The following is a 26,313-nucleotide window of genomic DNA, read 5'->3' as shown; positions in this document are numbered from 1 at the left end:
TTTTTCTTCAATGGACGACAGCTGTTTGACAGCTCTGCTTTTATTTTCTATAGAATTTATCTCTCCATCACAAAAAAAGCTTTTTGTGCATCAATTTGTTTGTTATTTGAAAATAGAGTTCTAAATAGAACTTTGTTGTCGTACATTTCTAGTGAGAATCTAGGAAATGAGGGGTGAAACAGAGTGCACTATAAATAGATCGAGCCGCAGTTAGTTTATAGTTTACGTCTGATTGTGATGATTTATCAGACATATTGAGTGTGAATTAGCGAGCCATGGGTAGGCGAGAGGAGCCGGCTTGGGCTAAGGGCACGGTGGGGCTGCTGGCGGCGCGGGAGCGCGGCTACGTGGACCGGCAGTTCCAGAACCGTCTGACGGTGACCCGGAGTATGATCGACCGCTTAGGGCTGGAAACAGAGCTGAACGGGCATATGGGCTGCGTCAATTGCTTGGAATGGAACCATGATGGATCGTGAGTGTACTTCGATTTCATATTTACTACGTACTGGTGTTAATTACGACAAATAATTGACCTTTGTCACTTTGATCATAGTGTTTTAGCGTCGGCATCAGACGACTTGCACGTCATCCTGTGGGACCCTTACCGGTACAAGCAGCTCCACAACATAGCCACGGGACACACTGGCAACATCTTCTCAGTCAAGGTAAGATGAAAGTTATGTGGAAGCATTAAAATTTTGCCATGAAAGTTACTCCCATAGAAATTTTGTTTTGGTAATATTTGCAAGCGAATTTCTGTTCTTTAAACTTATTATTTACTCTTAAATTATAGATCTATTTGTATATAATTAAATGATAGTATGTAGTTTATATGATCTATTATAAGATAGTTGAAATCGGAATGTTGATGTCAGAATTTTCGTTTTCTTTCAATCCTTTAATTGCCAAGAGTGGCACTGAGACTTTACTAGTTTCATGTGCTCTGCCTACCCTTTTATGGGATACAGGCATGAATGTATGTATGTATGTATGAAATAAGAATGATTCTAGCATGATTTTTGATAACATTACTCAATAATCATGCTAGAGTCATTCTTATTTATTTTAATAACAATAATTGTGTCTCTTAACTTCAAACTCGGGTAAATCCATTCTGCTTTAAGGTTGATTATGCATAAAAATATATATAATCTGAAAAATAATGAAACTTATAGTAGAATGGATTTACCCGAGTTTGAAATTAAGCGACACGATTATACATCCTTTTTCTGGTTTCATATTGCTAGTTAAGTCTAAGAGGCAAATTGGGAAACACTTGCAGATTAATATTTAATGGAATTCCATTACATTTGATTTTAATCAGTTTACTAGTTGTGTTTTTACTTATTAATTCATTTAAAAAATACCTTGTCTGTGAAATGAATTGTAGCTAAATTACTTCAAATAATCACTGAAATATCACAATTTAATTTTTCAACCTTAATTGCTACTAGTGGCATTAAAATTTGAGCAGCTTTTGGAAACTAAGGCTAGTTTAAGTAGGTACAGCACAATCTCGTTAATCCAGCATTGTTGATGACATAGAGGTGTTGGATTAGTGGAAAATTCGGATTACTGGAAAATTCGGATTACTGGAAAATAGAGCCATTCTCCGTATATTTTCATTTTTTTTATGTATGTTGTATAAAAAAACATTCAACCATTATCTAGTTTTAGCCACTTTTAAAGTGAAGTTAGACTGATAATTTACACATTGATGGTAAACTTGCACTTAACTTACTGGACTGGATTACTGGACGTTTCGAACTACTGAAGTGCCAGATTATCCAGATTGTGCTGTATTTCAAACTAATTGTGCCGTCTCAACCTAAGTACTCTGAACGCATCTGATTATCATACTGAAGAATATAATTACCAATATTACCATGCATTGTGAATCAATGTCGAGCATTCACTTTACTTTCACAGTGTTTGTTTGTGAAATGACCTTGACATGGCAAGATAATTGTAGGGCTATCAGTTAATGCCTACTCATACTCCTATCAGTTAAGTGCACTATTAAAGTTAAGGAAACTCATTTTATTACTGTTAAGAAAACTCTAGATGACAAGACAGACTTTAATTTTCCAAGATATAAAAATTCCTATAATCTTATTGATATTATATTGTAAATGAACACTACGATGTGGAGTTCTTCATCTCATATCTCCCCCCCCCCCGGGGCCTGGGCCTTTACCACGTGTGTCCCCCTGGGCACGAAGCTGGATCCGCGCTTGTATGTCTCCATTGATCACCATACACTATGTAACATAATTGCCGAAGATAAATCCTACGGCTTATACATTACCTTCTATAGTACCTTTAATTTTCATGGTGTTTATTTAACAAAAAGGAAGTGGTATTCGTAACCGCTATTCGATACCGGTTATGCTCTTAAATGGATCACCAGCATTAATGTTACATCCTGTATATAACCGGTGGACACTCTATTTAATAATGCAAACTTTGTAAAATATTGAAAAAATGGATCAGTTACATTTGCCCCTTCCCCCCCCCTATGGGATTTGCCCGCTATACCTTAATAGTATTTACAATTTTTATTGACCCTGAAAAATATGTGAAAAGGGTATTTCGCTTATATTCTTAAATTAAACACCCATATTATGGCAACAGTTAAAAGATTGCTACAATGAGGAGGCACACTGACATTTTATTCCGCCAGGCGGCGCCTGTGTAAGTGTATAGACATGTCATTCAAATCTGAGAGAGAGAAAAAAACATCGTCTCGCTCTCACGATTATTGCTGCAATGGACTAATAGGGTAGCGCCATCTGTCATAACCTTCGAGTGTGCCTCCTCATTGAGTACCATAGTCAAGTCACAATGACTTACACATTTACTGTCCACTGACTCAATGTTTATTAAAGTATTGCTTCTGAGTCAGCAAAATAAATTGCGTTAGGTAGTAGTAAACAATACTTGAATGCCTAAATAATGATTCAACCCGGTTTTGTTATAGTTTATACTTTAAAAGTTGCTTGGAAGAGATAGCTTTTTAGGTAAACACTGCCTGCTGTTTCACCTCTTCTTAAGTTGCTGGTCAAACTTACAATTATTTTTCCAAGGAGTTTTCTCATATTATTAAATTAAAACGGGACTTAATCGCGTAAAAACTTACGTTTATATTTAACCCGACGTTTCGGACATGACATTATGTCCGTGGTCACGGGTAGGTAGACTGGCTGGGAGTTGTATCAACATCTTCTAGCTGTATGAGTTTTTCGAACTACCCGCACTTGATTGTCATCAGTCACTTTTACGCTAGGGTTGCCACTCTGCCTACATACAACACTCACGACATCCGATGGTATGGGACGGGAAGTTTTCTCACGTTTACACTTGCTAATGCTTAATGTCTTAATGCTTGTTTCGTGGAATCCAGTGATTAGCAAGTGTAAACGTGAGAAAACTTCCCGTCCCATACCATCGGATGTCGTGAGTGTTGTATGTAGGCTTAGTAGCTTTCGCTCGCGACTCCGCTCGCGTTAAATTCAAAAATTGCGGTATCTATGCTCCATACAAACTGCCCCCCCCCCCCCCATTTTAGGGAAGTGGGGGGTTAGAAAGAGACAAAAAGTAGCCAATGTCACTCTCCATCCTTTCAACTATCTCCACTAAAAAATTCACGTGAATTGATTAAATTTATCAAAATGGATTGATAGCTATGTGTAAATTGTACTTCATCATATTACCTCGAACAAAATTTATTTAATTAAAAAATCGACATGACACTGGCAAATCATTAGGAAGCCAATTAAAAAAAAAAATCACGTCAATCCGTTGCTTTGTTTTGCCACACACTTTCCCATTTATAATATTAGTATGGATTAATCTCAATGCATTATTTTATATTTGTCAACAGTTCCTATCTCCAGATCTGATAGCGACATGTGCCGCCGACGGCACGGTGCGCGCGCGCAGTATTTGCGGTGGAGCCCCTCTATTGGAGTGTTCTTGCCATTGTGGGAGGGTCAAGAGGTTGGCGGTCGCTCCGCATAACCCACATCTCATCTGGTCTGCGGGTGAAGATGGACTTATACTGTGAGTGTTTAATGTATAGTATTAATTTGTTCTACGTTATAAGACGCAGTATATGATCCACTTACTACAATAGGGACAATGCATTTTGAGAAGTTTTAAAGTTTTTAAATATCAACAATATTTTCTTCAAAAGTAAGGTGACAGTGACACTGACAGTATTGCCAGATTACTAAACTACTATTACTGTTTAGTAATGTGGCGGAATCGATATAAACCGAAAATAAATTAGGCTGGTACTATTTGTTGACATAAGTGTCTATAATCTATAATAATGTGGCATGCAACATGGTCATGAGGTGGAGCCCCTCTATTAGAGTGCTCTTGCCATTGTGGGAGGGTGTAAAGGGGCGGTTGCTCTGCATACCCCACATCTCACCTGGTCTGCGGGGGAAGATGGACTTATTGTAAGGCTTTAATTTATAGTGTTTCAACATACTGCTACTGTGGAAGGTTGAAAAGGAAAAGAAAATTCGTATCTCGTGTCAAAACATTTCCTTTGGTCTTGTTATAATTTATCTGGCCTAGCGCGTAGTGAGCCTGCCTGTTACGCCGCGGCCCCGGGTTCGAATCCCGGTAAGGGCATATAAGTATTTGTATATTATATAGAAAGTTGTCTGAGTAGCTGCAACACAAGCCTTCTTGAGCTTACCGCGGGACTCAGTCAATCTGTGTAAGAGAATGTCCTATAATATTTATTTATTTATTTATCTCGTTTCGAACTTCTTCCTTTTCGTAATTCTATTGTTATGTAGTATTTTATTGTTTTACATGTGTAAGTAGTCTTATTTTGATGGATCCTTAGAATGCTGAATAAAATCCTGGGGTCACTTGTTCAGAGAAAGCAAGGAAGTTGAACTTGAGTGAAATTAAAGAACTCATTTTTTATGTGGATAACTTTCTTAATCCTTCGTTTAATAGCCTCTATAGAAATAATGCCATCGTTATAGTCTAGCTATAGTCTAAAGTAATGGGGTGCAGGATAGTTGCAGGGTTAACATTAACAATATTTTTTTCCACAGGCAACACGACCTCCGCACCTCCCACCGCTGCACATCCGCCAACGTGCTCGTCAACTTGCTGAACCACCTCGGGCGCTACGCGGAGGCCAAGTGCGTGTCGGTCAACCCGCGCCGCCCCTACCAGCTCGCCGTCGGCGCCAACGACCTCTATGTGCGGCTGTATGACACTAGGATGATCAAGCTTAGCAAACTGCAGGTTAGTTCAGTGTTACAAGACAGACAGCGTCATCTATCGATCAGCGGCATAACTAAAGCATGATTGTCGAAAAAGACTGTACTACTAGCGCCATCTCTTGGCAGTTTTTTTACAAAGTAGAACAATTTTTATGTAGCTATCAATTGGCTGCAAAATTAGCAAAATGTTAGTCAAGTTTTCTATAATGTTACTAGTCTTTAATCATCTTGGTTGGTAAGTTAGCCAAGTGCGTGTCGGTCAACCCGCGCCGACCCTACCAGCTCGCCGTAGGTCCGGCTGTATGATGCTAGTATGATCAAGCTTAGCAAACTGCAGGTTAGTTCAGTTTTCTATAAAGTTACAGGCAGCGACACCTATTGCTTGGCGTCGTAACTAAAGCTACTACTAACGCCACCCTTTGGTAGTTTTACACAACATGAACAATTTTTAAGTAGCTTTAAAATCAGGAAAATGTAAAATAATAATTACGGCTTTAAAGGCAAACTGTAGCAATCTACAGGTTAGTTCAGTTCAATGTTCTACAAGGTTACAAACAGCGACATCTATCGGTTGGCGTCGTAACTAAATCACTGCTAAATAAAACGACTACTAGCGCCAACTTTTGGTAGTATTCTATAAATTTGAACACTTTTTTACAGGTTAAGTTTACCTTTAACACTATCACTGTCCAAAAAGTGTCCAAAAAGCGAGTTTATGTGTATAATGACTTCCATGTTATTATTTGACGTGATGGATCGTTAATCACGTTCGATCGAGGCACATTTTCTAGTCTTTATTTATATTTCTTCTTCTTCAAACTTAAGAGCTGTGCTCTTGTCGGTGGAGCAATCTCCAACTCCTTCACTTTCTGGTACGACACAACCTAAACCTTTCCTTTTGTTTTTTAAAGTAGGTTCTTCTAGGTCTTCCTCTCTTTCCGTTTATTTTTCCTTCTACGATGTTTTTGAGAAACAGGTCGTAGCTTATGTCCAATTTATATTTGACTAGCTTTTGCCCTCGGCTTCGCTCGCGTCAAATTCGAAAATTGCGGAATGCTCTATACGAATTTCCACCCCGCATATTAGGGATGTGGGGGGTTAGAAAGAGATAAAAAGTAGCCTGTGTCACTCCATTCCTTCAACTGTCTACACATAAAAAAATCACGGACAAACAAACAGACACACACACTTTCCCATTTATAATATTAGTATGGATTTCTTTATTAGAACGTTTTTAAGTTTTCTTCATATTTTCTATTTATTAGAGTAACGTTTGTCAGCAGGTACAATCAGCTGGCACTCGCGTGGCGTGGGAGCGCGCGAACGTGCGCTGCGCGCGCGCCGGCGCCGGGGACCCCGACATGAACATACCGCGCGCCGCCGTCACATACTACGCTCCCGGTTAGTCCCGCCCCTAATTTACCGTACGCCTGGTAAAGGCCGAGTTTCTTGCCGGTCCCATAGTGGATAGCCCGCTCCAACTGAGGGGGGATTGAAATCTTCTTTAGCTTTATTTGACGTTCATATGCGCATTGTAATATGCCTACTTGGAAATAAATATTTCATTTCATTTCAAATACAACGAAATTAACTTTTTGACGGGCAGAAATGCGGATCCCTTTCTTTGACATAATGATCACAAGTCATAATGTAATGATTGCCAGATTATCATTAGTCATTATACACGTTAAACTTTCGTGAGACATATTCAAATAATGAATGAATCTAATCGACGGTTGTGCACACGTTATTATATCGCTATTGCTGCGACATGTTTCGGGCCAATTCGGAGGCCCCTCTTCAGGCATATAGAAGTTCACGCGGCGGCTAAACTCCGTGAACCGTTAGCCGTCGCGATTAAAGTTGACATTTTATTGCAAAATTCATGTGGAATAACACATTATTGCGTATCAGTATCCAATTCTGAAACGGTTAACTTTTCAGGGTTTTCATTAAGGTCATCTATAGATTGGTTTGGTTAGGTTAGGTTTGTTTGGCAATCCTGACAAGTTACTCGTTTTTGAGATGAATCAAATTATGACTAACGAAAATATGGACAAATGATCCTTACATTATGACTTAAGAGTTTATGGAAACCAACAGAGACCCGCAGAAATGACTGCATTCTTTTATTGGCTATGACTATGTACTTAGTTTTTACTTAAATACAAGAGCTTGTCCTACGTAAAGAGCATTAAATTATTCGTTTTTAGGGTTCCGTATATAGGAACCCTTATAGTTTCGCCATGTCTGTCTGTCCGTCCGTTCGTCCGTCCGTCCATCCGCGGATAATCTCAGTAACCGTTAGCACTAGAAAGCTGAAATATGGTACCACTATGTATATCAATCACGCCGGCAAAGTGCAAAAATAAAAAGTAGAAAAAATTGTTTTATTAGGGTACCCCTCCCTACACGTAAAGTGAGGAGTGATTTTTTTTTCATTTCAACTCTAACGTGTGATACATTGTTGGATAGGTATTTAAAATGAATAGGGGTTTACTAAAACCATTTTTTGATAATGCTTATATTTTCGGAAATAATCGCTCCTAAAGTTAAAAAATGTGTCCCCCCCCCTCTAACTTTTGAACCATAAGCTTAAAAAATATGAAAAAAATCACAAAAGTAGATCTTTATAAAACCTTAGGAATATTATTTTGAACTTGATAGGTTGAACAGTTTTTGAAAAAAATACGGGAAACTACGGAACCCTACACTGAGCGTGGTCCGACACGCTTTTGGCCGGTTTTTTTTTGATATTGTTGTTGATATTGAATACCTCTAAATGTTTTTTATAAATCATTGTAAACTTCTATGGGAATTATTTATATTAAAAATCAAATTATATTGATACAAATTTAAATATCTTTTGTTTTGCCCAGGTCATCTATCGATTGAGCCGAACGAGCACAACTTCCCCAAGAAAGCGACGACCTACGTAGCCTTTAGCCACGACGGCAATGAGTTACTCGTCAACCTAGGATCAGAACAGGTATGTGAACTTTACGATTACGTTATTAGCCGGACCCACACTGACCGAGCAGCCTCGCGAGGCAAAAACTTCCATGCTCATGCGGGCATGTTGAACAGTTCACTGAGGGCCGCCATCTTGCCTAGCAAATTGACTCGGACGAGGCAAAAGTGAGCACACCACACCAGCGTCTAATTTTTGTGCTAGGCTGCTCGGTCAGTGTGTCTGTCGGCCATTGAAAATTTTAAATTGCGACTTGTCAGTTTTTAATTATGCATTATGAATGTTTGATTGAGGAATAAATTCTTAGCGACTTGACAGCTTAACATTTCTCATCTTATATGAGCAATTCCCAAAAAGTTTGTACATTTGGATCTGTGACAATTTGATATGTTTTCTCTGAAGAAGAACGACGTATTATTAAGCAATAATATAATTTATTGAAATTAATTTCCGTAGAGTACCTAGTCTGTTCATATTCTTTGATGAATACTTTTGCATGTTAAATTGTATCTTGTTATTTAATGCATGTTAATTATAAGATGTAATGTTTTGAAAAGAAGTTGCCCGCCGAGTTTCTTGCCGGTCCCATAGTGGATACCCCCCACCCAACTGAGGGGGGACTGAAATCTTCTCGAGGCTGAGGCGTAGGGTTAGAGCCGGCGTAGCTTTATTTGACGTTCATATGCGCATTGTAATATGCCTACTTGAAAAATAAATATTTCATTTTCATTTTCATTTCACGTCTCCGATTTTGATAAACTTATAGAGCAAGATCCACTAAGTTTCCCAAAATGTTCTAGATTGTTTGTATGAAACGTTCCTTTTTTGTTACCAGATTTCTATACATTTTCGGTATACTCTATGAGCTTACCAATTTTTATCAAAATCGGAGACGTGATCCAAATGTACATTTTTTTCGGGAATTGCTGATGTACGGTCTAACGTAACGTGTTACAAACATTATTAAATCGCCAAAATACGTCAATGGTTGCTATTTGATCACTTCTCACTCCAGGGGGCCGATTTTTGAGTCTCACGGCGTTCGAATTCAGAAAATTGTCACTGAAAATAATAGGCAATTCACCGTTTTCAACTGGTATTTTAGTGACAGTGAGACTCAAAAATCGGCCCCCAGAAAATGAATGTTAATTTTAATAAAACTTCCCGATATAATCTACACTACACTATCAGACGTGTAAGGAGGTTGGTTGATGGAAACAACTTGTCTCTTTGAAGTATGATTTAATACTGCAATATGAGCCTTAACCTACGGAATATATAGAGAGTTACATGAATAATAATATACTTAAGCATCTATACACTACATCTCCCACGGAGGAAAAGAGAAAAAAAAAATAGTACAAGTTTTTTTTTTTCGAACTTATCAGTAATTAATTTAACAATCATGTATATATGTTTAATCTATAACTAAGTGCATAGGAATGCATATGTTTAGTTAGAGTTGTATGTTTACAATAATGCAGACATCATAGCTCTGATTACTGATATCTAATTACTAATACATTTACGAGTATGTTCTGTATGAACCACAGTAAACAAATTAACAGACAGTAAGTAAGTACATATTATAATATATTAACAATGTATCATGGGTTTCATGGTTTAAAAAGTTTTGTCCTGTTTTTGTGAATTACATCAATTTTACCATTTTTCATTATTTTTACATTGGGTGAGATATCTTTTAATACAACATATGGTCCTGAATATAAGCTTTGGAGTTTATTACCAGTTTCATTTTTTATTAAAATTTGATCGTTAGGTTTATAAATGATTGGGTTTATATAGGAGTCGTACCTGAGTTTACGTTGTAATTTACTTGATAGTAAATTGTCACGTGCCTCCTGCTGTGTAACTTGTAATCGATACTTTAATTCTTTCGGATAATCGTCGTAGTTATACAGTGGGTCTATGGATGTAACTAAGTTAGATGGTAAATTACACTGTTTACCGTAGACCAATTCGAAAGGGGTGAACTTTGTTTCAGAATGGACTGATGTGTTGTAAGCGAAACTCCAAAATGGAAGCCATTCGCTCCAAGCTTCGGGGTGATTATCGGTCTGTATGCGTAAAAACGCACCTAAGTGTTTGTGGGAATTTTCTAAAGATCCAATTGATTGGTGATGATAAGCCGTAGAGTTAATTTGATTAATCTTTAATATTTTACATACCTCTTTCATCGTTGCGGAAATAAATTCGGTGCCTCTGTCGGTTGCTATGGTGTTCGGTATGCCATGTTGTAGAATGAAATTGTTTACAAAACATTTGGCAACTGCTGTGGAAGTTTTAGAGACAAGGGGATACGCACAAACATATTTAGATAATTCGCATTGTATCGTAAGAATATATGAATTATTATAACTATCCTTATCTAGAGGGCCCACTATGTCTAGAAATATTTTTTCAAACGCGGTATGCGCTGTTGTAGTCACTACCATAGGTTCTTTTATGTGAACCGTATATTTTTGGCGCTGGCATTTTTCACACTTACTTATGAACTGCTTTATATCGCTTTGAAGTCCAGGCCAGTAATAGTACTTTTTGATGTTATTATACATTCTCCTAGCACCCGCGTGGCCACTCGTGGGTAAAAGGTGAAAATCATTGAGTATGACTCTTTTATCGTCCTTGTCGTTTATTCGTTTCACTTTATTCAATATAGTTAGTCGTGGTCCGGACCAGTTTACCATATTTTTTATTTCACTTACTAACTTTTTGACAAATATGTCATTGTTTTCATTTTTAATAAAATAAATCTCATCTACATTAATTTCCTTACAAAAGTCACAAAGTTCTCTCACAAAAGCGGCTCGCGTCAGTTGTGATGGAGATACTTGTTTTATATAAATAGTCTTGTTTTCTTTACTGTAACTTAATGTTTTACTTTCGCGATTTATTAGTTTCTTTCTTTTTAACTTGTCTATACTTTTTATATCTAAAAATCTCAGTTCAACGGAATCTTTCGGTTTGTTATGTGTTGCTACAACTCTTGGTTGATCAGACCTGTCGTCAGTAGAAACCATATCAACCGGAGATACCGCATCCATCCTCCTTCTCTGAGCTCTAGTTATCACGTTGATCACCTGTTCATTCATCTCTTTCAACTCTTCTGACGTAATACGTATCCTGGACAACGCGTCTGCAGCCACATTGTCCTTCCCTTTCACATATTCAACCACGTAATCGTACTCCTCCATTGCTAGTCTGAACTTCAATAACCTACTAGAGGGATCCTTCATATTAAATAAGTACACAAGAGGTTTATGATCCGTACAAATTTTAAATTTACGACCATACAAATACGGTCTAAAATGCTTAACTGCCCAAACCACAGCGAGTAATTCCTTCTCCACTGTGGGGTATTGTATTTCCGCTTTATTTAAACTTCTACTGGCGTAAGCTACCGGTAATCCATTTGAATTTGATAAAATTGCACCTATTGAAAATTTGGAAGCATCTGTTTGTACGTGAAATTCATTTTTCTCCGAAAAATCAGGATACTGTAAAACTGGAGGTGACGTCATGCAATCTTTAAGACTATCGAATGCTTTTTGGCAATTATTATCCCATTGAAACTTAACGTTTTTGCGACATAACAAGTTTAAGTAATAAGCTTTTTCAGCAAAATTCGGGATGAATTTTCGGTAATAATTTGCGAAAGCCACGAATCGTTTCACCTCGTCTGTGCTTTTTGGAACTGGATAATTTTTCATAATTTCTATTTTAGATGGATCTGGCAACACTCCGTCACCTGATACGACATGTCCTAAATATAGTAAATCTTTACGCAAAAAGTCGCATTTTTCCGGATTTAATTTTAAATTTACGCTTCTAAGTCTTTCAAAAACATCCTGTAAATTTTTGTTGTGTTCATTTAAATTACGGCCAAAAATTATGAGATCATCTAAGTAAACAAAGCATTTTTGATAAGTTAATCCAGCCATGGCCATTGTCATCATCCGAGAGAATGAATTTGGACTGGTTTTACAACCTTGGGGCATTCTGGTCATTTGCCACCTACCTCCACCGAAAGCTGTATATTTTCTACTGTCTGGTTCTAATTCAACGTTGTAATATCCCTGATTTAAGTCCAAATGAGTGAAATAAATACTACCGGATAACGAATCTAATATCTCTGTGATGTTGGGAAGGGGAAATTTATCGTCTGTTATACAATTATTAAGTTTACGGTAATCTACTACTAATCGCCATTTTTTGTTTCCATTGTTATCCGATTTTTTAGGAACTAATAATATTGGGCTTGACCACTCGCTTCTGCACGGCTCTATAATACCCTGTTCTAACATGTTATCTAATTGTTTTTGTATTTCTCCTTGTTGCGAGTGCGGTAGCCTATATGGTTTGACATACACAGGTTGTACATCCTTTTTCAAAGTAATTTTATGCTTGTATATATTGGTCGTAGTTAACTTGTCCCCTGGTAAATAAAAAATATCACAGTATTTGGCACACAATTTTTCAATAGAAATTTGTTCCTCTTTATTTAAGTGACTAATTTTCAAATGAGAAAACATATTTTTAACCCGTTCTGCATTTTTGTGCGTTTCGCCAAACATACACACATCGTAGTCACTTGCCCTGTGAATAGTTGGATTTAAATGGTTAATAGTCAAATCATTATCAGTGGTATTAAGCAAACGAATAGGTATCTTGCCATTGTTAGGTTTCACTAACGCACTAGCCATAAACAATCCGGGTTGAATCTCGTTCGCACACACCACACATTCCTCTGCCATATTCGTCCGTATATAACGTATAGTTTCCGACCTAGCCGGTACCGTCAAACGGTTGTCATCCTCTATAAATAGCGGTAGTATTATTTTATAATCTAAGCGGTTCCTTAAAGTCAAAGTGGTGCTCGCGGTGCCCTTCACACGGCTCTGTAAAATTAAAAAATCATTCATGGGTAATTGTGTTCGATTTTATAATAAACTTCCGAATCATATTACTGAATTGTCAATTAATAAATTTAAGAATCATGTAAAGCGTGTACTCATTTCCAAAGCTTATTATACAACACAAGACTACATGAATGATAAAACAACGTGGGATTAATTGTTATTCGAAATGGTTTCTTATTTTTACGTTTTTTATTATTATTATTGTTGATGAAATTAATATTGTATTTTTTTGGACATTGGATTTTTCCTAGAAATATTCTAGACATGTATTTTTATATATACATATACCTAATTATATATTTTTTGTTTAACGATTATTTTTATATGAAATTGTATATTATAGACTCAATATTATTATGAACAATAATTTACAACAATAAATTGCTCTGATAATTAGGTTAGATTAAGATCATAATATATATGTAATGAACTATTCATAAGAGCTTGTAACTAGGCCTACATGAATAAAGATATTTTGAATTGAATTGAATTGAGTGTAATTATAGTAGTCTATAGTAGACGTGTACTTTCTAAAAAAGTCATGTCCTAAGATACCGCCAGCCGTACATGGCAAGGAATTAAAAACATAACACTTTTGATTAAGGCTATGCTCTCCATAATTAAGGTTTAAGTAAACATATCCGATAGGTTGGACTTTGCCACCTAGTCCGCTGACTACTACATTATCGTTATGGATTGGAATATTCTGGTTACGTATATACTTATATTTTATAGCGCATATAGTAGAGCCCGTGTCTATTAAAAATTGCGTAGAGATATCGTTATTATTACCTATAGATAATTCTACATAACTATGTTTCTTATTACTATTTATTAAAATGTATTCTTTAGTCACGAAAAAATGTATTCTCGCTATGAGTCCTGTTATTGTCCGTCATGACATGTACTTGCTGTTGGTTAGGTATCCCATTGTTTCTAATATTTTTGTTATAATAAAATTGGGACCTACCTCTGTTCTGGTGGTAGGGCCTCGTTGGTCCTCTAGTAGCCGCAGGGTGGAAGCCTCGTCCCATGCCTCGCTGGCGACTACTGGTCCCGTACCGGCCCGATGGTTGGCCGCGGGTCGATGCAGAGTGTGACCTACCACGGTGTCCTCTAGCGTGTGAGGATAATGGGCCTCTGAAATACCTTGGATTATAATTATGGTGACAGGCAATGGTCAACAGTCCTTCACCAGACGTACTCGCACTTGGTGTGGAGCGATCGTAATCAATAGCAGCTTGAACCGCATCTTTTAGTGTAGTGAAATTTCTGGCAGCGATGATAGTACTAAGCCTGCGATTGCGCAGCCCATCCGCAAAGCTCTGAATAGCCTGGCGTTCATTTAAGGGTCGTAGCACCTTATAGTTATCGACATTGTCGCCTGCCTGACACAAAGTAAGATCGACAAACATTTCCGCTAATTGTTTACCATAATCATCAATAGAAAGTTCATTTTGTTTCAAATTCAAAAGTTGTTTTTGCAAACTTGGCACAGATTTTTTCGGTAAAAGTTCATTTTTCATGTCCGAGAGTAACGCTTCAACACTACTATACTGCGGTAGCAACTTAAGTTTAGCTGAAGGCGATAGTCTACTTTTCAAGACGAAGGTTACCAATTTTGTTTTCGACTCACTATCCAAAAGCGATTGATAATATTCAATACCGTCAATTAAATTTTGTATCTCATTAATATCATCTTTCATAACTGGTAATAGACTCAAAGCCGTTTTTAAGTTAAACTTCTCCATTTCGATTGAATTATTGGACCCGTTATTTTCGTTACACAATTCTATAATCTCCGCATACAATTTGTCAAATTGACTACACAATTCTTTTATAGTTATAAGATCATCTTGCGTTATGCTATCTTTTATTTCTTCTAAGCTATCCAAAAAACTAGTATAATCAGAAAGTACAGTTTGTGCCTCAATTAATTTATTTTTAACAACTGGTCCTTCCCTTCTCTTAGGACCGATTTTAATCAAATATTTTCTTATAGCAGTTAATTGTTCAATTAAAGCTAATAACTCTTCTGCCATACTAAAACATTATTACAATTATAATATCATTCGCCTTAACAATACCTAAACAACACTAATTATAAATCAATTAAGTCTCATGTTACTCACAGTCCGGTGCGGTATGTACATACGAGTACATTCGGTACAGACGATCATATCGCGCACAACACAACACTTTTCACTGCACTATATTCTGGCTGTATTGTTTTATGAAAATAATGTTTGTTTCTAAATGTTGAAATCTGAATTAAACTTCGTTTTCTGATTTGGGCGTTCGGCGAAAAATTTACCTTCTCAATGCGTGTCCACGTATCTCCTCGCGGATCCACCGTTTGTGGCATTTCCGGTACATGTAGTATGCAGCACCCAAGCAAATGATACCAAAAATGCATACCACCACGACGAGCAGACAATTTGTGGTATTTATACTCTTGACCACCTCAGCGTTGTTGCTGGAGCCCCCGGCAGCATTCTGGGCTATAACGACCTCTTCTTTTGTTTGCGAAGATCCCATCTCGCCGTTATGTGTAAAATGATGTAGTACGTCCTTGCAACTATGATAATATTCTATTTGACGTTAACACTTTCGCGCGCGATAGTCATGGCGGCGCGCAACGGACTGCGTCGGCAGGATCGCCATGTAAGGAGGTTGGTTGATGGAAACAACTTGTCTCTTTGAAGTATGATTTAATACTGCAATATGAGCCTTAACCTACGGAATATATAGAGAGTTACATGAATAATAATATACTTAAGCATCTATACACTACAGACGTCTTTAGGGCGGACGTGACGACCAACTTGTTTTAATGAATTTGCCTTTTTACAGATCTACCTATTCGACATAAACCACGGCCGCCGGCCGGTCCTCGTGGAGTCGTTCATCATCCAACACAACCACGCCTACAGAGCTGGAGAGGCGCGCGAGCCGAGCCCCGAGCCAGAACCTCAGCAGCCATTACCCGAGTCGGTACGAGCTTTAAAAGAACGGGTAAGTATGTAGTATTACTACTAAATAGTGTGTTGAAATTACTGCACCCATGCAAAACTGCACGAGCTTGCCGATGAACAGATGCTTAAGGCACACCTCGGACACTGGCGTTCGAATATATGAAAGAGGCGCGTTCCTAGCACACAGTCTAAGCTCGTGTAGGTGAACGCGTACTATGCTTGTATGAGTGAGATATAGTAGACTGTTCGCGTTTTTGACAGGCGGTAACTGTGAGGTAACCGAGAGGGGGTGGGCGGCATTTTCAGCGGGGAGTGAGAGTGGCCATACTGTACGATAGTTATCTTTATTATACTGTGCTTAAGGAGAGACTTAGACCTCAGCAGCCACTGCCTGTCTGTACGGGCTTTAAAGGCACGGGTAAGTCCTTATTTAAAAACCGGACGTTGGACGGGTTTGCGTCGGATTCGTCCACCGAGGATGCCATACCAACTTACCTTATTTTTTACAAAATAGATATCATAGTTCTAGGTCTAGAGTGTGAAAATACATGTTTATTGTGGAATAAACGGTTGTATCTGTTTTTAACGTCAACTTGGAAAAAAAATCACAACATGAGACTTGTAGACCTGAGTGTACCGACTGAGTTAAAAAAAACAAGAATTCAGTTTTTTTCTTTTTGACGTGCTTTGATTTTACAGTGACTCTATATTGTTCGCAGGCGAACGAGCTGGTAAACGCTGGTAACTACGCAGCGGCGGTGGAACTATACAACGCGGCACTAGGAGCGTGTCCTAACCACGCGATCTTATACTCGAATCGCGCCGCGGCGCTTATGAGAAGGGGGTGGTATGTACTGTAAATGTATACTAAGTATTAAGTTGTACAGTGTTCTTAGTTGTGGCAATAAATATTATTTATTTTTTATTTATTTTTTACTCGTGTAATAGGAGTGACTTGTTTTTTTTTTTATAAATAATAGGAAGTAACTAATGTTCGGTCGTCAGAGTGCATCACTATCACATTTCATAAATTATAGAATAACTTTACGTATTTTTATAGTATTTTTCAACTTCGGAAGTTTTTAAGTGTCACAGAACTCATCCCAGTTGAAAATACTATTAATAATTCTATGTATCGTCTCCTTGTTACACTTGCTTGCGAATTTACAAGTGCGACGGAGTGGCAAAACGTTAACGTGATTCAATCCTTTGACAGTTGCCAATAGCCGGGTCCACACTGACCGAGGGCCGCCATCTTGCTGAGCAAATTTGCTCGGGCGAGGCAAACGTGTGCGCATGAGCACGGACGTTTTGCTCGCGAGGCGTGCGGCTAGTGCGGACCCGGCTAATCGCAAACAGTTACTGACTGTTATAAAATTTTCAGGTCTGGGGACACATACGCAGCCATTAAGGATTGCTATCGAGCAATCAAACTGGACTCCGGACACGTGAAATCTCACTTCAGACTAGCTAAAGGTCTGATGGACCTGAAGAGGGCGCGCGAGGCGCATGAATGCTTACTTTATTTTAAGGTAAAATATCCATATAGTTATAAAGTTGGTGTATCTATTAGCGAAATATATTTATATCAAAGCTACAGTGAGATACTGACATATTAAACATATAAATCGGGTGTAAAAAGAAGAAAAACACTCGACATGTTTCGCTCCCTAACGAGGAGCACTTAAATTGAGCTCGCGTCGCATGGTATTCCGACGCAGACTGCGGGCCGCGACCGTTGACTATATAGTGAAATGTAATCGTAACTTTTGTAGGTCACATTTAGATTTCTGGTTTTTAAAGCAATCAATACAATAACGAAAAACTATGCGACTCATTATTTTAAGGGCCTTATTTTATCTAAATAGCCGTGGTTTTTGGGATCAAATATTCTAAGCTAAGTTTTCAAGATTTCCGATTGTAATCAAAATTTTTAGACTTGTCAGTGAAAAGCTTGTATAAAAAAGTTTTTTTCACCACACCAACTGGTAAAGGCATTCTTTGCTATTCGAAAACAGATAGCAAAATTGCATTTTATCCACAAGGGGGCAAAGTAATTTCATGCAAATTTTAACCCGATGTCTTAATATGTCTGCTAGATTTTACCCTATAAATGATGATTTTGAATCAAAAATATTGAATAAATTGATGAATTTGATTTATTTTGATGTTTTATAGTCAGTATTTTGTTCGTGTTGGTGTGGTGAAAAATTTTGTGTTTCACTCGGTGGCAAAGTTTGTTTAACCTTCGTGCCTTGATACCCTCGCAACGCTCAAGATTCCACTTTTTGAACCACTCGCTACGCTCGCGGTTCAATATTGGAATCTTTCGCTTGCTCGGGTATCAATATTGGCACGTGCGGTTAAACAACTACTTTGCCCCCTTGTAAAACAAATAACTATTTTTTTTTTGCAAAAGTTATTTAACATGATAAAATTTGAATATTTCAGTGAATGAAGATGAAGGGTGAATTTTCTGGTAAAAGTTGTTAATAAAGGTTTAACAATTACGGATAAAGGTTTAATAATAATATTTGTATGTGCAGGACAAATTCCCCAGGCACGCGTCAAGTCACGCCGTGTTTCTTCTGCAGAAGGACATTAATGTTGCACTGGACACCGTCGAAACGCAGGCTGACGAAGGTAGAACCTCAATCTCTATACTCTTACTCGGGCACAGCTACCTTGTTATTAGGTAAACTGGCAAAGAAAATCAATGTTGTTCGGGCATGCAACTATGGTCGCGCGATAAATGATAAAACAAGGCCGTCCCTATCGCACTATTTGTAAGTTCGATAGGGACGTCCTGGGGCCCGTTTCTCGAAAAGTACAAGCCTTGTATTACAAGTGCGCGAACTGTCAAATCGTATGGGTTTCCATGGAAACACACTTGTAATACAAGGCTTGTACCTTTCGAGAAACGGGCCACTGGACACCGAAAAAAGTATACCCTCAATCTGTATCATAATCTCAACTCTGTCAACTATCAGAGATAAATAAAACATATACGCAAATAGGTGACGCCCTTTAGAAGATTTTGGACTGACGAAACTTAAAATGTGAGTGTGCACGGAAAACGTCCCTCTTTGTCGATTGCTATAAAGCCGCTTTGTCAGTTTATTCATATATATAGATACAAGTAAATCTCGCCTTAATGGTAACCGACAAAGTGGGACGTTTTACTAAACACACTCACAAATGTGGTATACCTGAAATTTACCAAATATTTGTGTATACAAATTATATCTAAACAATATCACTGTCAATCGTAATCGAATGATATAATTTCTGTTGTATATATTTAAAAAAAAATTGGCAAGTATTCACAGTTTAGTCACAGTATAATAAAGAGTCACCTGGACCAATACCGGAGTAAATGGAGAAATATGATTCGAGCCCTACACCCCAGCAGAGGGTAACAGGATGTAAAGAAGAAGATAATAAAGAGATCTTACAGTATGGCCACTTCCGCTCCCCGTTGAAAGTGCCGCCCACCCGCTCTCGGTTACGCCTGTCGAAAACGCGAACAGTCGACCTGTCATATGTCACTCATACAAGCATGGTACGCGTTCATCTCACCTACACGAGCTTAGATTGTGTGCTAGGAACGCGCCTCTTTCATATATACAGAGTGTAACAAAAATGGTGGTGATCCGTTTAAGGGCGTACTCAGTATCGTATTCTTATCAGGAAAAAGTAGAAGAAATTTTTTTTTTCGCTAAAAAAATTTTCACTTTTGTATGAGCCGGGCCGCGCGAATCGGTCGAATCTCCATTACTTACTTACTTACTTCCGATGGCGCTACAACCCTTTGTGGGTCTTGGCCTCCTCCACTATCTTCCTCCAGTTGTCGCGATCTCTGGCAACCCTCCTCCAGTTGGTATATTTCCTTATTCTCCTCAGGTCCTCTTCCACACAGTCAAGCCACCTTTTCCGAGGTTTAGCCCTGGGCCTTTTTTGTTGCGGTGTCCGCATGGTCGAATCTCCATACAAAGATAAAAAAATTTTTTGCGAAAAAATTTTTTATCCTACTTTTTCCTGATGAGAATACGATACTGAATACGCCCTTAAACGGATCACCACCATTTTTGTTACACCTGTATATTGATCGCCACTATCCGAGGTGTACTTTAGTAGTCGTCTCTATTCACCCCTTTAGACTCAATGTGAATCGTTCATGTTTTTTTTTTAAATATATTTTACATTATTAATGTTAACGAACTGAAATCGAGAGATAATTTAATATTGTAGCCTCTTCCTCAGCGCCGGGCGAAGCTGAAGAGAACCAACCCACCAGCGTGTTGGAGCGCCAACTGCGGCCCGCGGCCATCGACTACACGCAGCGGTTCCTGGGCCACTGCAACACCACCACTGACATCAAGGAAGCCAGCTTTTTAGGCCCTGATGCTAACTATATAGCCGCCGGGTGAGAATTTTGTAACTTCAGCATTGAGTTGACTCAATCGCCCGCTAGATGGCGCTGTATCGAGCGGCGCGATATCTACATCGCGCTAACGATGTGTTGACGTAGATTACATAAGTATCTCCAGTAGGTTACTTAGTATGCCCCTATCCCCGGGATGTCCCGTATCCCCGGGATGTCCCTTCGTTCGCTATTGGATATAATGGAGCATTGCTCCAAATTCCAACCACACCCATTATAAAAAAAAAAATTAGTATGCCCCACCACTGACATTAAGGAAGCCAGATTTTTAGGATCAGACGCGAATTACATCTAGCCACTGGGTGAGTTGACTCAATTAGATGGCGCTGAACTGGACCGCGCGGCGAGATTCTTACATCGCGCTAGTTAACGATGTGTCGACATAGATTACGACTGTGTATCTAGTAGTTTTATTTTATCTCATCTCTGAATAGTGACGAGTCGTATTATAGTTCTAATATCTTGAAGGGATATTCATCTCTGTGTAAAAGCGATTTCTACAGCCCAAGGATGCTATTCTGTTCTGTACAGTTATTTATATAGGTTTCCAGTTTGTCTTGTTTTAAATTGTATTTCTATCTAACAGGTCGGACGACGGCAGCATGTTCATCTGGTGTCGACGCACCGGCAACATCGTGCGTTGTCTCCGCGGCGACGAATCCATCGTCAACTGCGTGCAGCTTCACCCCGCCGCTTGTCTGCTCGCCACTAGCGGGATTGAGCCTTGCGTGCGGCTGTGGAGCCCAAGACCTGAGGTATACACTAGATGGCGCTGTACTGCCCGAGACAATTCCTACATCGCGCTAACGATGTGTTGACGTAGATTCCATAAGTATCCCGTGTAAAAGTTGTATATACACCGTGTTTCACTTAACACTAAAAACCTGAAAACTGTTTGTTCAGAATCGAGAGTAGAATCGATTGAGCTATATCTTGATGGGGGTAATATTTTTTGTTTTAATTTGTATTATTAGTTATTGTTTACGTGCCCATTCTACAAATTCGTAATACAACATTGTGCATATCATATTGTTAGAGGTTGTATACCTTTTTCAGTATTTAAGGGTATTAATACTGGCTGGTTACTTGGACGATTATTTTTTCCGCTACGAGATAGACGTTGTGTGTCAGTTTAATTTTAAAGTTTATCATAAGTCATAACAAATTGAACTCGTACCTAATTACAACCTTGTCATTTTGAATGTTAGGTTTAAATTTGCTTACTGCGTCACCTTTCCAATTTGAAGTTTACAGTGACACAGGTTAAAGTGTTTTACAGTGACATAGCTGTCTATTGGTAAACCTTATGTCGTTGCAGTAACATACACAATTAAACAGTTTGAAGGTTTATGATGGTAGCTAGCAATTATTTTATTGAGTGTAGAGTTAAAAGCCGAGTAGAGCTGCACAGAAAATTAAAAATTCAATTTAAAAAAATAATAATCATCAGATTAAAAAATTAACATTGTAGATACGTTTAAAAAAATAAAAATCAGTTGGGGTGTCTCAGATTTTGAGTGATACCGGAAACACGGTGTATAAGGTACTAATGTGAGGGTACGAGTCTATCGTGAATTGTGTGTAGTTACACCCCGCTGCTTGTCTCCTCGCTACTAGCGGGATTGAGCCTTGCGTGCGGCTGTGGAGCCCAAGACCTGAGGTATACACTAGATAGCGCTGTACTGCTCGAGACCACAGTATAATAAAGAGTACTATCGTACAGTATGGCCACTCCCGCTCCCCGCTGAAAGTGATGCCCAAGCATGGTACCCGTTCACCTACACGAGCTTAGAATGTGTGCTAGGAACGCGCCTCTTTCATATATTTGATCGCCAGTGTCCGAGGTGTGCCGAGACGATTCTACGACGTAGATATGAGGTACTGTGAGTACGAGTCTATCGTGAATTGCGTGTAGATAGCTACACCCCGCCGCTTGTCTGCTCGTTACTAGAGGTATTGAGCCGCGTGCGACTGTGGAGCCATAGACCTGAGGCACGTATTAAAGTTTACCAAATATCCAGATAGATGGCGCTGTACCGCCTGGGGTGATTTCTACATCGCGCTATCAATGTGTCAACGTAGATTCTATAAATATATCGATTCTCGAGAAGTTTAAGGATTATTGAATTGATTTAGAAAGTGTTTGAATGAGTCAGCTTTAAGGATTAGGGTAGTTTCCCTCCAGGGCCCGACTTATCTGTATAAGGGTCGTTTTAACGTCGTACTTTAACCAAACCGTATGTTCTGATCACCATAATTCTCACTATATTTGTTATCTTGTCAGGACGGAGTAGAAGAGCCCCGTGTAGTAGTGGACGCGGGTTCCGCGGCGCACGAGAACCAGCGGCGCATGCGCAGCGACCCCTTCGAGGCCATGCTGCTCAACATCAGCTTCGCCGGAGCCGACCGTGACTTACACTCGCCCGCCTGCCGTGCCAGCTAGGTAATGACATTGGTCTCTCCCTAGATGGCGCTGTCCTGGGCGGCGCGAATCCTACATCGCGCTAACGATGTGTCGACGTAGAATCTATAAGTACTGGCCTGCCTGTCGTCTTCGTTTGTTTATAAGTTGTTCCAAATATCTCGCTAGATGCCGCTGTACCAAACGGCGCCAATCCTACATCGCGCTAACGATGTGTCGACGTAGAATCTATAAGTACTGGCCTGCCGGTCGTTCTAGTTTGTTAATGAGTTGTCCAGATATCTCGCTAGATGTCGCTGTACCAAACGGCTCGAATCCTACATCGCGCTAACGATGTGTCGACGTAGAATCTATAAGTTCTGGCCTGCCTGTCGTCCTCGTTTGTTAATGAGTTGTCCAAATATCTCGCTAGATGTCGCTGTACCAAACGGCTCGAATCCTACATCGCGCTAACGATGTGTCGACGTAGAATCTATAAGTTCTGGCCTGCCTGTCGTCCTCGTTTGTTAATGAGTTGTCCAAATATCTCGCTAGATGTCGCTGTACCAAACGGCTCGAATCCTACATCGCGCTAACGATGTTTCGACATAGAATCTATAAGTACTGGCCTGCCGGTCTTGCTCGTTTGTTAATGAGTTGTCCAGATATCTCGCTAGATGTTGCTGTACCAAACGGCGCGAATCCTACATCGCGCTAACGAAGTGTCGAAAGAGACAAAAAGTAGCCTATGACACTCGCCATCCCTTCAACTATCTCCACTTAAAAAGTCACGTCAATTCGTCGCTCCGTTTTGCCGTGAAAGACGGACAAACAAACAGACACACACACTTTCCCATATATAATATTAGTATGGATAACTAAATTGTTTCTTTCATTGCAGGTGCAATATGTGATAGCCGATATACAAGATTCGTTCGGTCTCCTTATCTTCGCCAAGTCAGCTGTAAATGTAAATAAATTATTCATTAAATGATACGCGCCGCTATCATTTCCCTTATAATACTCGACCAAATAAATGTTATCAATGACCAATTGGTCAAATGATCAGTAATTTTCACAATATAGACGGTATTTAGAACGGAAACTGGGTCGTTAGTTTTTATGTAGTTTCCACTCAGAATCGCTCTTTCAGTTCACTCTTTCAATTCTAATAGGAGAAAAAAAGTTTTTTTCCCATTCCGTTACCATTTTTTTATACATTTTGTATTTCGGAATGGAAGGTTCGAAAAAATGTATGGAAATCTTAGGACATTTTTTTTCTCCTATCAGGATCGAAAGACCTCGCGATTCTAAGTAATAATCGCGTAAAAAATACCCATGTTACAAAAAAGTGGGGTAGACAACTAATACTATATACCCAATTATTACTATATACTATAAATATTGAGCCTGAATTTTATCTTTTTTAGTAATAAATTTTATTTAGTCGAGTATTATAACAAAACCTATATTTATGTTTGTTTTCGTGTCAGGGTTGGTGCTAAGCTTTGAAGGAACTGAAATGGATTGTCATTTGCTATATATTATAAATGATAGCATAGCATAGAGATGACACGTATATCATTTTTGTTAGAATTAATTTATATCGTTGCTAAATTAAAGGGTTATATTATATATTTTATATTTCTAAAATAGTCCATTCTATCGAAATGGTGTAAACATTTTTTACTGTAAGTGTCTTTTCAAAACGATTGTTTTTAATGCTTTCCGTAGAGAAATAAACCTTATTGAAAAGATACTCTTCAATAATAGGACAGTTGTTTTAAGCCGTGGTCGCAGGTTCTAGTCCTGCCGAAGCAGTGAATTTTTACGATTTTTTTTGTGGATTGGACTAAAGTGACTGAATATTAATGAGTATTCAAATTTTAATAACAGGTATATTAAATCCGAATAATTTTGAATCTGGTGACAATATGCTAGTTTCCTACTAGTCAAATCAGGTTCTTTTTAAGAACTGTCAATACGATTTGCTAATATGTCTCGTATTTTAACCTACCAGTACAGTCCAAATACCTATTCAACGAAATCGACTGATCGATATTCTAAAGTTTACCTCTTGATTGGCGGTAGCATTCTTGGTTGAAGAAATGTCATTTTTGGCACTGCTAGATCAGAGTCATAATTAAACTAGATCTTGTTATTAAAACTTGAATACGGCTTTGACTGTTGATCTCAAGATCAGACAGTTGGTCTGACTAAGACGACAATTTTCCTTTTTTAGACAAAATATGTCGCTTAACTTCAAACTCTGGTAAATCCATTCCACATTAAGGTTGATTATACGAAATAATAAAATATAATCTGAAAGATAATCATCCTTAAAGGACAATGGATTTACCCGATTCAAACAAAGATTAAAGTTAAGTGACACAAATATACTATGACGCGAAAAAAATATTGTATTTGCAAATTTGACAGATGAAGATGAAAATGAAAAAAAAAAAATGGAAAAAACTCTGAAGAATGGTAGGTATGCCACGCGACTACACAGGAGGACGCGTGGCGCCCCTCGGCTACTTGTTCATTCGAATGAACGGCTAGCGTGTAGGTACTTAACGCGCGACCGCGAGCGAGTGACGTAGGCCTGCTAATACATTTCATTTTTTTTATTTTTTTTTATTTTAATTATAAACTGGCCAGTGATTGACCTTAGTCGCACCTGATGGAAAGTGACGACAAGGCCGAGGTTGTAGCTCACTGGTTCAGTAATAGCCTATTCACTCTCGACTTGAATTCGCCCAGATTGTATTCGTATTGTTTCATTGCCATACTTCAGCTGTCAATATTGCGAATTATATTATTCGTGTTATTACTATTATAGTCTATGCTTGGCTGTCTAGGATTGTGATATATTTGAGGCCCAGACTAAATAATATAGTAAGCTATAATAGGTCAGTGAGGAGCAAAACTAATGGAGATAACCTGAAAAGGGGTTATTTCATCTTGTCTTTCGTCAGGCAATTTTAATGTAAAATTATATTTAAAAAGAATCCCGACTCAGTGGACCGATTTTTATGAAACATAGATAAGAACGTTCCCTATTAATTCAGCTGTCGAAAAATAACGGAAATCTAAATCGGTTCATTCGTTCGAAAGCTACGATGCCACAGACAGGCAAACACAGACAGGCAGACACGTCAAACTTGTAATACCCCGTCGTTTTTCGTCAGGGGTTAAAAATAGTTTAAAATTTTAAGAAATATTAAAAATGTTTTTATTTCCGCTTGAAATCTTCTTCTTCAACCTAGCGTTTTCCCGGCCTCGCGCCAAGGTCCGCTTTCCTGCTCAGCCTTCTCCACTTTGCCC

At 38.5% G+C, this 26,313-nt stretch overlaps 1 protein-coding gene across 3 annotated transcripts; it reads left to right on the top strand.

Moving 5' to 3' along the window:
- The first annotated feature begins 9 nt into the window (after positions 1–9).
- Positions 10–25,520, top strand: LOC125229392 (WD and tetratricopeptide repeats protein 1). Of its 3 annotated transcripts, none has more exons than XM_048134216.1 (14): positions 10–472; positions 554–665; positions 3,884–4,062; positions 5,082–5,277; positions 6,539–6,656; positions 8,135–8,244; positions 16,020–16,181; positions 16,861–16,988; positions 17,526–17,673; positions 18,688–18,784; positions 20,393–20,567; positions 21,172–21,340; positions 22,870–23,028; positions 23,888–25,520. In XM_048134216.1, exons 1-13 carry the CDS (start codon positions 276–278, stop codon positions 23,026–23,028), a joined length of 1,950 nt encoding a protein of 649 aa, XP_047990173.1. In that variant the 5' UTR covers positions 10–275; the 3' UTR covers positions 23,888–25,520. The 3 variants fall into 3 exon arrangements, with proteins under 3 accessions (XP_047990173.1, XP_047990172.1, XP_047990174.1); XM_048134215.1 differs by having other exon boundaries at positions 6,536–6,656; XM_048134217.1 differs by having other exon boundaries at positions 11–472; positions 6,536–6,656; positions 20,405–20,567.
- The last annotated feature ends 793 nt before the right edge of the window (positions 25,521–26,313 follow it).

The sequence above is a fragment of the Leguminivora glycinivorella genome, chromosome 9, assembly GCF_023078275.1.
Source record: "Leguminivora glycinivorella isolate SPB_JAAS2020 chromosome 9, LegGlyc_1.1, whole genome shotgun sequence".
In the NCBI taxonomy this organism is placed as follows: domain Eukaryota; kingdom Metazoa; phylum Arthropoda; class Insecta; order Lepidoptera; family Tortricidae; genus Leguminivora; species Leguminivora glycinivorella.
Note: the sequence above shows the minus strand (reverse complement) of the source record. Positions and strands in the feature narration are given on the sequence as shown.

Excerpts from the sequence above, each read along its gene's own strand:
- LOC125229392 (XM_048134215.1), top strand. The coding sequence starts at position 276 with ATGGGTAGGCGAGAGGAGCCGGCTTGGGCTAAGGGCACGGTGGGGCTG. Across the intron at positions 473-553 it reads GAATGGAACCATGATGGATC|TGTTTTAGCGTCGGCATCAG; the intron begins GTGAGTGTACTT and ends CTTTGATCATAG. Across the intron at positions 4,063-5,081 it reads GGTGAAGATGGACTTATACT|GCAACACGACCTCCGCACCT; the intron begins GTGAGTGTTTAA and ends TTTTTTCCACAG.